The 11637-nt window shown below is 43.4% G+C and overlaps 1 protein-coding gene across 1 annotated transcript; it reads left to right on the top strand.

Annotated features, from left to right (window-relative positions):
- Nucleotides 1–636: 636 nt before the first annotated feature.
- Nucleotides 637–7064, top strand: cdc7 (cell division cycle 7 homolog; the record flags this gene model as incomplete). The annotated part of the gene is made up of 11 exons (XM_080543193.1): nucleotides 637–717; nucleotides 1368–1454; nucleotides 2442–2577; nucleotides 3122–3215; nucleotides 3326–3468; nucleotides 3937–4246; nucleotides 4456–4560; nucleotides 5119–5297; nucleotides 5857–5939; nucleotides 6255–6404; nucleotides 6679–7064. The coding sequence occupies exons 1-11, from the start codon at nucleotides 642–644 to the stop codon at nucleotides 7062–7064; spliced, it is 1749 nt and encodes a 582-aa protein (XP_080399319.1). The 5' UTR covers nucleotides 637–641.
- Between the last annotated feature and the right edge of the window lie 4573 nt (nucleotides 7065–11637).

Here is an 11637-nt window from a genome sequence, read left to right as displayed (position 1 = left end):
GTTACCTTGCATGTTATTTATACTGTTTGTTTGATGGTTTTATCAACCACATTGGGAATTCTGTTATAATTGTAGGGACATTCACTAGGTGCAATACAATGTATGTATTTAATTGCATTTATTTAATAAACGTTTTTTGTATGAGCCTATGAATCTTGTCAGAAATACCCCTGGAACACAAAAATTGACCAGGCTAGAAATCAAAAACTAAAAACTTTAGTTTTCGCACTATTCGCGGCTTCAAAATAAAAGCGCGAGTTAAAACATGAATGGAAAATGATGGTATCACAATGTTTTATTTAAAAATTGCTGAACTCAAACGCTGTTTATTAAAGTTGAACTTGGTGCTCTTATTTTGAAGATACTTTTACATACATTTACATGACCGGAAGTAAATGGGCGGAGCTCAGAACGATAAGGACATGACGTCAGTTTTTGTTTTAGCGCGGAGTTTGTTGTCCTGTTGTGTCGGCGGATAGCGGTGTGAAGAATAGCCACTACTACTACGAGCTACTTAACCGGTTTGGGATTGTTTTTTCCCTACAACTTTCTCCTGACTACATACTGATGAAGGCAGCTTTTCAATGAAGTGAAACTTGACCAACTTGTCTAATACATCAGAGCAACAGTCCTCAGATGAAATGGAGGAAGTGTCTCCAGTTTGCAACAACAGCACAGATGGACACATACAAGCCGACGAAAGAAACACAATCTCAAGTGAGTGTTTATCTAGAATGACTTAGACCCCTGTTAACAGGTAGTCAGCACTCTAGCAACACCAGTACATTTGTGAGTAACGAAAGTATATTGAAGCCAGTCACTAAAGAATACACTGGGTCCATATTTGGCCTATGCAGGGTATCCGCGGTGTCTTGAAAAGTATTAAAAGTTGATAAATACATTTTGGGAAAATCAAGACCCGTAATAAGTATTAAAAAGTCTTATCACGATTTTATGAGGTCTTGAATTTTGTAGATATTTTTCTGAATTAGAAAGATGAACCGGAGATTGTGTTGTATGTATGATAGTGGTCTAGTCTGTTGCAAACTAACTGTTAAGTTAAAAGTGTCACTGATGTAAACGGTTACAGCTCCCCCTAGTGGCGGTGAGGTCTGGAGAAATATTGACAAGGTCTTTAAAAAGTCTTAGAAAGGTATTGAAATTAACCTCAAGATTCCTGTATATACCCTGCTATGGTCAGATCTATCTGGTCGTTCCCCAAATACTCAGCATGCTTCATACTCTTCAGGTAAATTTTAGGTTGTGATTTGATTGGACGGTGAGTATTATCTCACCCAATCTGGTATGCCCATTGAGGAATTGTAATGAGAAATTACTAATTAATTATTTCACTCATTTTGTTCCAGGGGATGTCGAAATGGACATTGAGTGCTTGTATGAAGCTGTTCCTGAGCTCTCCAAAGTATTCCGCATTATAGACAAGATTGGTGAAGGTATGAAACTGTATGAAACTTTATCAAAGTCAAAGTGTATATAACATGTATACACACTGCATTTTGCTTGTTCTTCGAGTGACAATTTTAGAGTAACCCCCATGCCGAGAATGTAGCCTAAACTAACCCTGAGTAATGCTCTACATTACTCTACGTAAATGTCTACACATTTTAAAGTTAGGATGAATTTCGAAATGTCTCATAGGATCCCAATGGTCCCTTCTTAAGTGTCCAACTGTGGTACTTCTCCTCGTTTCATCAAAATATAGAGTTCAGTGTCATCTGCATAACAGTGAAAATAATACACACTTACAATAATATTGCCTAGAGTAGCATATACAGAGGGAACAGTAAATGGCCTAGTACTTAGAACGAGTCTTGTATTAGCTCGTCTTGAAGCTTTAACTGGCCATGTCGAATATCAGATCCACTTTTTCTGTTCTATTTTTCTGTTCTACAACTGATTGTTTGTTAATAATAACTTAAAATATGTTTTGTGTCTATTTTACTGTCTGTTATTCATTGCTGGCAACCTTTTCAATAAATATGAAAATTAAATGTATTCTATTCTGTCTTCAAAGACCCGTCAAAAATATGTTCCAGTGCGAACACCTGACTCAGATCAGCTTGGTACAGTAGACTCTGGGATATTATCTTGCAAAAGTAAAATTTGGCAATAGATATACCTAGTGTCTAGGCTAGTTGTCACACTACTATCGCACATTTTTTAAAGAATTATTAAGAAAGCGTGTGAGTGTTTTGAGTGTTTAGTTATGGCAATTTCTAAAGTAATATCATTCATTGCCGACTAGCAAGTCACCCAAAGGTTAGTCATTTAATCCTTCCCATCCCTAGTTCCAGTAACTATGGAGCTTACAGAATGTTGGCCTAGATCAACATTCCACCGTGTTAACAGATAAAAGAGAAATAGATTAAGAAAAGGACCCTGAAGCAAGCCCACTAACCTAATAAGACCTATTTCTTCAGGTACTTTCAGTTCAGTGTACCTGGGTGAGGCTCAGATGGCCAATGGGGGTCGGGAGAAGTTTGCCCTGAAACACCTCATCCCCACCAGCCACCCTGTTCGGATTGCGGCCGAGCTCCAGTGTCTCACAGTGGCTGGGTGAGTGCAAGCCCTTTTAGGGTGTAGTATCAACACTAGTGCTTATGGGATGTCGTGAGCTTAGAATTATAAGGTTCTATCTCCGTTTAGGGTAGTTCAGAGATATTGAGCGTCAAAGTTTTTACATTCCATTATGTTTTGTGAGATGGAACCTTTGTATTTTATGAATTACTAACTCAAAAATGTCAACATTTTAAAAATAACACCACACAGGCATTAATAAACACCTAATGGATCAGATTATGTAAATTTTGACAAAAATTGAGATAGAACCTTATAATTCTAACGTCACGATGTGTTCTGTGATAGATACAGGTCACAGTTTAGGCCAGTACGCTGTCTAACCTGTCTATTCCTAACACTATACTGTTCAGTAAGATTTGTGGTTCCATAGTGGTTTTCATATTCCGAAATGACTGATTCTCGTTGACTGGTCCAGCCCTTCACTTATAGAGCATTACAAAGTCATCTACCACAAGTATTTATGAATAGGATTAAATAGGCAATACACTTTTATATGAGCGATGTTGTTTTGTCTTCCAAGTGGGCGAGAAAACGTCATGGGTGTAACCTACTGCTACAGAAAAGATGACCATGTGGTGATTGTTATGCCTTACATGGAGCACCAACCCTTTGTGGTGAGTTGCCATGGATTCACATTACATAGATATGTAACCTTATTTAGTGTGTTATTCTCTCCATGAGGCGTGACACTTAAATGATATGATGGAAATCTCTCTTACCGTAGGAAATGATCAGCTCCCTGAGTTTTGAGGAGGTACGGAAGTACATTTACCATCTGCTGAAAGCCCTCAGACACGTCCACCAGTTTGGCATCATCCACCGCGACATCAAGCCTAACAACTTCCTGTACAATCGGCATAAGCAGACGTAAGGCCTGCGAGAACTTTTTTTTTAATACATTCTTTCGGGGTTGAAAAAAAATGACTCAACCAGATGGAAAATGCTTCGGAATGATTGTGGAACCATTTATTTTCTCCTGTGTTTTATTTTGTATTCTAGATTTTCAAGATTGATATGATGATATCACATTGGACACATTTTACATTTGACCTTCAATTCCTTATTTTACTTCAGAACTTGAAGAATTATTTTTGAAATGAAATCATTATGATTTGAGGTAGAAGGAAGCTTTTAATCTAAAGTATGATAAAAGTACAGTCAATTTGTAGTAAATGATGGATTCAAAATGATGTGACCTTTCGACCGCATGCCCGGGCTGTTCCCTAAGTCATGCACCAAGAACCCTCTTCTTTTTCAATAGCTGCTTATCCCAGCTAAAACTGTTATTGACACCATCTTGCCAGTTCCCAAGTATGTTTCTATGGTGGTTTGCAGGTTTACCCTGGTGGACTTTGGCCTGGCGCAAGGCGCGGCCGACACCCAGATTGCGCTGCTGAAGGTGGTGAGGCAGAAGACCACCCTGAAGGTTCCGGGCTCCACAGGAAAACCAGAGGCGTCACTGGGGAAGCGGGCACCATCAACCACCCCCCTACAGCCACCACCTCCACCCACCATGCACCCTAAGGCCCCAGCACCTCACCCCTCCTCTTCCTCCACCTCCACCTCCTCCTCGTCTACCTCCATAAAACCACCGGCTAAGAGGGTCCTCTCACTCCCCACCACCAACCACACTAAACACACCAAGGTGTCTGTACTAGCTCTTTATCCTCCTGCACTGAATCATCTGGCTACAGTGGTGTCATACTGTCATAGGCTTGTTTTTCATTGACTTCTAGACCTTTACAGTGATGCTGTAATGTGCTCTTACTAAATGTATTTGGCAACCTTTTTTTTTTTTGTTGTTGTGTGTTTTGACCTTGTGTTTTGACCTTTGACCTTGCACTGTTTGACCAGGAGCTGTCAGGCCTGGGTAAAGCACCACGGGCAGTGTTTGGAGAGAGGAACCTGAATAGCTGCACCTCTGCCCCCACCAAAACCATCCAAGCTTCCAAGATCAAGGTGAGAACATCCGATCTCAGCCTGGCCTGTCTTCCCAAATTAAACAGAACTAACAACACAACATGTCGTCATATCCGATCCAAGAATCCGATCATCTCTTGATTGAGACTCTGGGGGGCGCAGGATGGAGCAAGTTGTCACCAAGACAACCACATCTCAAAACGTTTTAGGTACAGCTACACTCACGATGACCCTACCCCCCTCTAGTTTACATCCCGTTTTGTACGCATCACACGAAATGAAGACATTACGTTACATGAAGTTTTCTGTGGCATAATTCCGCTTTTTTTGCTTTTTATTTTGGTAATAATGCTGCTTGAAATTCACTGGCTGGATTCTGCCTCCCATCCGCAGAAAACATTGGGTGCGCCGTCAGTCTCTCCTTTTGAATAGAGTCTGACTTAGTGGAACTACACAACATGTATCTATTGAGAGTTATGCATCTCATTATTGATTATATATCAGATAAATCAGATATGTTTGCAAGATTTCCATGGCAAAACTGCACATATAAGGACTCTTCCCAGATCATAATCCTCTGTGTCTATGTTGGGTTAGCTGGTTAAGCCCACTAACACAGAAGACCCTACCACACGCAAGTTTGCCCCTGCCAACCGGCGCCCCCTACCTGCAAGGACGGCTGCCAGCAACCAGAGACAGAGGACCCTCGCTGTCAACCTGGGCCTCACCTGCAACTGCTTCATGACTGACCGTGTCTGCAACATCTGCATGTCCAGGTCAGCACATAGACAGACACACATGTCCCTAAATGTGATCTATCCAAACCCAACTGTGTCTGGTCATGTCTCCATGGTTTCATAGTTTGAACTGAGTATATGCAGACAGGTGTTACTTTCTTGTTCTCGAGGGTGAAGAAGTAACAAATTACAGTTGGTATGAGTAAATTAAAGATATGTATTTGGCCATAACAGTTTTGAAGTCTTATAGTAATGACAAAACAGAATTAGAACTAACAAACAAATGCCTCACAAACAAAAGAAACAATGAACACATCCCTAGGATGGTTTTGAAACAACAAACAAAAAAGTCACTATGGAAAATCTTTAAAGTATAATGTGACTATTAGAGTACAAAACTCAAAGTTTTGGCCTCTGAGGATTGGCTGACAACCAGGCTACTGATAGCCGTCACAACAGGTTACTCTGAAGGGCTAGGAAAGTAGAGTAAAAATGTATAGCTCATATGGTAAAAATGAGCTCTTGACTAATCCTGTTTGAGTTAATCTACATTTCAAAGTGACAATGGCTAACATTGTTTCTACTTCCACTTCTATAGGAAACAGCAGGTGGCTCCCAGGGCTGGCACTCCAGGGTTCAGAGCACCAGAGGTCCTGACCAAGTGCCCCAACCAGGGAACAGGTAAGTGAAGGAAACCCAGACACAGAGTGTATACCGACAGAAGAATATAGGGGATTTTGGCAAATATTTTTGGGCCGCTACCCACACGTTTAGCTGTGTTGCTCATTCCACGAATGCATGATCCTTACAAGTTGTACCTCGTTGTAAAGGTGACTAATCAGGCTTTCCAACGATATAACATATAATACCAATTGGTATTATTAAAGGGGAGGATTAATCAACCAAAAATAACGTTTCTGAACTTTTTTTGAGGGGTTTATATGCCTCATGATTGTACTGATGACATGTCAACATGTTCTCTGTTGTCGCCTGCAGCCATAGACATCTGGTCTGCTGGTGTGATCCTGCTCTCGATGCTGAGTGGCCGATACCCATTCTTCAAAGCCAACGATGACCTCATCGCCCTCACCCAGATCATGACGATCCGTGGCTCCAGGGAGACCGTCCAGGCTGCGAAGGCATTCGGTGTGTAGCCCATCATGTGTCTTTTCTACTAGACCACATCCTGACAAGTGTGAATGTGAACACTTATGTTCATAGCAAATTTGTTAAGATGACACGTCAAATGTTTGCTGTTGGGGCCCACTCATTGTTTTTTAGAAGTATGTTCAAAGTCAAATTAGATTACCTAGATAGCTGTTGTTGTGGATTGTAGCCATAAGTTGTTAAACCAGTCTAACCCAATTGATAAATAAAACAGTGGCTATGACCATACACACTGACCATGGTTCAACCACAGGTAAAGCAGTGGTGTGCAGCCGCCAGCTCCCCCGTCAGGACCTGAGAACTCTGTGCGAGACCCTGAGAGGCGTAAGACCGTCACCAGACAACACGGCTACACCACTCTCCCAGTCCAACAGAGACGCTACCACTGCCCATCATCACAAAGCCCCAAAAGACACCGTTCTATATCCCTTTGAGGAGTCAAACTCCAAGCAGCTCCACCTACAGGAGGACCAGAGCCAAGCAGAGCCCCGGGGTGGTGAAGGGGGCTGGGACACGGTGCCTGATGAAGCCTACGACCTCCTTGACAGACTGATGGATCTGAACCCGGCCACACGGATCACAGCACAACAGGCCCTGCTGCACCCACTCTTTAAAGACCATAGACCTTTTATAGACTAAAGACCATTCATTCATTTATAGACCTCTGAGTCTGTTCCAGGGTCAGGTCTGTTCCAGGGTCAGGTCTTGTGGACTCAATTTGATGAATGATGAATCGAACTATTTGTTTGTTCAATATCTTAATTTCTCTTTCTTGTTTTATTGCTGGCATGTTGTCACCGCTGATTGTCCCCATTCCAATCTCAAAAATGTAACACAACTTGAATAGGTATGAATTTCTCATTTAACGTTTGTGCATGTATGTGTTGTTTTAATTGATTTACCCATTCATTTGTGCAACGAACGGAGACCTCCTTGTGCCTGTAAAATGTCCTTTTTATCTAACTGGTAATTTATGAATAAATGTTGCAATGAATCAACCACGAGGACTGATGTTTGTAATGTAGACATTTACAACATGGTTAGAAAGGCTGGAGTTTATTTACTGTATATTTGAACATCTATTACATTTACATTTTTGGCATCCAAAGTGACTTACAACAAATACATTTGTCTCAGTAAGTGAATCATCTACCCATCAGTCATCATAAGAAGAACAAGTAATCTGCTATGACCATGGGCCATTGGCAGTTACAATGAGGACTCTGTGAGAGTATTTGTATTTATTTATTTTTATAGTAGAAAAACTGTACAGGCGGGTAGTGGGATGAGGAGGTCTTTAGGAGGGACAGTTACGATCTATTACATGTCAGTGCCTTATGAGTTAGGTCTGTGCGGAGTAAAGAAAAAGAAAAAAGCCGACAAGTCAAGAAAAATGGTGATGGCAAAGCCCTTGGAAATGTAACCATGAAAGAAAAGATTAACTGCATTTAATCTAGCATTCATGTAACAGTAAAATATAATACACCCTAGATTTACACATTATGTAACCTCATCATAAACATCAGTTACAGTATACCAGTAGCCTGGTGTACTGGAGTGGAATTCTGACTCAACTTGTCATTATAAACATCAAAACTTTTGGAGTTGGGGAAACCATACAGAGTGCTTGCTGACCTCCTCGATCATATTTCTATCCTACCCTGCAACATTAAATGTCCAGTGTGCCTGCAGGAACACTCCCAAAAGGTCCTGTAATATAGGAACTGTTCTGAAGCTGCTGCTCAGGGTCTGTCCTTCACCTCGACGATCTCCTCGATTCGTGCCAAGACGCTCTCCATCATGTCAAACGTGTGCATAGCTACGTGCAGAACCTATAAAAGACAGATACAGAACAGTTATGCCAAATCCTTCACCACCACCACCCTGGGATCAAACCCTCACAATATCATTAGAACAGACAAGGTACATCTGGACATTTTTCTCATAATTACAAAAATATGATTCACTCCCAATGAGTCTAGATGGAATAGTATAAGGTGTTTTATTGATATACTGTATCAACACATTTTTACCTGGAGCTGGTCCTCCGGTGTCATGTCTGGCATCTCCTCGCCCCCCACGGTCAAGGAGCACACTGACTCCTCTGACTGGGGTTCTGCAAACAACCACAATGCTGTTACATTCAGATCACATGATCAAATGCAAATACAACTGGAGTCGTAAACAAATATGTATAGGCTGCAGAAAGTGTATAGATGCATATCATTGACTCAAAATAATGGGTGCGATATATTCATTGGTTCGAGAACAGCCTGTGTGGAGCAGAGGACCAAACCGCAGACCATGTTATCCCTGGATAGCCCGGTGTACCACCCACCCAACGGGATGCATGGTCTGTCGGAAATAAAGCCCGGGTGAGCCCCTCAACCAGGTCCCGGGGTGGTAAAAGGGTAGCCCCTCGGCCCCGAGCCTGGTGGAGTGGAGAGGAAACAACAACCCATACGCCGAAGAAGAAGAAGCCTGTGAGAGTGTCCTCTAACCTCTGGTGTTGGTCTTCTTGTCTCTGGTGCTCCTGAGCTCGGCCTCGTAGTGGGCCTTGGACATGTTCAGCCCCACGCGCAGAGGCTTCACGTAGTTGTCTTCTATCTTCTCCAGCTCTGTCCAGATCCCTGTCTGAAGACCAAAGAGTTTAGGGTCAATGAGGGTCAATTCAATAGGCTAGGTGCACGATCTCACTACTTCCTGAAAGGCAACTGGTATGAACATATCCTGTCTCACTCTATTGGTTTAATTGATTAATCAGCTGTGCGGTAAACCGTTGGAACACACAGTGCACAGCTGATTAATCAATTAAACCAATAGAGTGAGACAGGATATGTTCATGCCAGGTGCCTTTCAGGAAGTAGTGAGATCGTGCACCTAGCCTATTGACCGGATGAAGATCAGGCAACAGTCTTACGAATACATTGTCAAACATGCTCATTTTGTCAAAATAACACTTTCTGGAGGCAGAGACTTCTTTTGTAGGCATTTTACAATGTAAAATGTGTATTTGATCAGAATAATAATCAATAGCTTCATGGTGGTTACCTACCTGGTTCTCCCACTCTTTGTCTCTAATAAGCAGATAGCGCAGGAGGTTCAGAGACTCCATGACTCTGTGAAGCACAGACGTGAGCATTAGTTTCAACATATCCACTGGGGGTTGACTCCACCCAATTCATCAGAGCAATTGCGCGTCATCTCCCTGTCATCAGAATGTCCACGCCCCTTTTGGGGTGATAGAAGGGGAGAAGTTTGACTGGCGGTCAATGGGAATTTCTGGTCTTCACTACTTTAATCCGATAAAATAAGAAAGCCGTAGTGCTTTTTAGATATTAGGAGCCCAAATCCGATGGCCAGTTAGGCAAACTATTATATAGTGTCGTTGTTGATCAATGATCGACGTCGTTATATGGAGAAAATTAATGAAATAGGGGTTGATTCACCAGATCAGTCATACGTCATCTCCCTGTCATCTGGGATTTGTAGTTCTTCATTTGATCTAGCCTACTAAGGTACTACTTAGTACCTACTAACCCTTCACCCATAACGGCTATCGACTAGTGCTACTTAGGGAATATTGCACTACGGTCATATATTTAGGTGCACGCACCGGAAACGGAATTGGATAGACTACTGTTCTAATGTTTACACCTGCATTCGCCCTGCTCAGGACTTGTTTGATTATTGTCATTTTGCAGAGTCACTTCATTAAAAGCAAATGAACAAATGGAACATTGTTCTTATTTATAATCAAACAACGTGATGCAGTCAAGCAGACAAATCCAGCAAAGAGGAAGACGCATGTATCCGCGAACGACTCACATGGACATCGGCAAATAACGCCACCCCGGAATCTGTATACGGACATCGGCAAATAACGCCACCCGGGAATCTGAATAGCCTACGGACATGTCGTCAAAGAACAGAACTGGTAATTAACAGATTTATTTTTTTTGAATAGCTGTACTAATGGCACCTGTAGTAGTGGATTGCCCGATCGAAGGCTGTGACTATATAGCAAGACATGAAGAGGCAGCAGTGGTAGTGGCCATGCTGAACATACATGCAACAGTACACGCTGCAGTCCCCAGAGCGCCGAGCATTAACAATAAAATGGAGAAACTCAGGCGCCCCTCTATAGCACTGGCCGGGACGGCAGAGACTTGGTCATACTTCGTAACCCGCTGAAGTGAATACAAGAGGGGCACTAAGCTGGTCGGACCCGACATCGTCACACAGCTCCTAGAGTGCTGCGAGGAGGATCTGAGGAAAGACCTCACTCGCGCTGCAGGCAGAAGCCTGGTAGACAGCGATGAGAGAGAGGTCCTCGCGGCCATGAAGGCGCTCGCCGTTCGTGCGGAAAACACCATGGTGGCTTGGGTGGCCCTATCTAACATGCGACAGGGACATGAGGAGCCCATCCGATCATTCCACGCCCGCTTGAAGGGGCAGGCAGACACATGCAAATATGAGATGGACTGCACTAAGGCGGGGTGTGATCAAATCAATAACTTCACAGAGGAAATACTACGTGACGTGATCGCCCGCGGCATCGCGGACCAAGAAATACAGCTCGACCTGCTTGGCGAAAAGAACCAGGACATGCCATTAAAGGACATGATAGAGTATCGAAGCCAAGGAGTCCGGGAAACGCTCAGCATCGCGCCTACTCGACCCTCAGAGCACAGATATGATCAGTAGTTCATATAGGCGAGGGAAACAGCAGGACCTTCGCACCAAAGGGGCCACCAGGTTGGAGACACCGAAGGCCAAGCCTGACGGAGCATGCGTTTACTGCGGCGGGATGGGCCACGGAAAAACATCCATATGGCGCACCAGACGTGACGAGTGCCCCGGCTATGGCAAGACATGCCGGAAATGTAGCCGCCAAAATCACCTCGAGAAGGTCTGCCTGGGTAGCCGGCCGGCCAAACCTCCACCTGAGAAGACAGATGTGGTGGGCGACGAGCAGGCGGCAGCCTTCGTCGAGCTGTGCACGCTCACTGTGGCCAGCGCGGATGACAAGCTACACACACTTCCCCTCGCTCACCACCTATACGACGATATGTGTGACAAGTGGATGAAGCGTACATCCAACCCGCAGCCTTACATCAACCTCTCCCTCACCGTCGAACGTGAGGATTACAGAGCACTGGGATTTGACCTCCTGAAACGCACCCGCGCAGTGACCCTGCCTGCCATGGCC

Source organism: Nansenia antarctica (genome assembly GCF_963989245.1).
Source record: "Nansenia antarctica genome assembly, chromosome: 12".
Taxonomy (NCBI): domain Eukaryota; kingdom Metazoa; phylum Chordata; class Actinopteri; order Argentiniformes; family Microstomatidae; genus Nansenia; species Nansenia antarctica.
The sequence above is the reverse complement of the archived record's forward strand: the minus strand, read 5'-3'. Positions and strand labels throughout refer to the sequence as shown.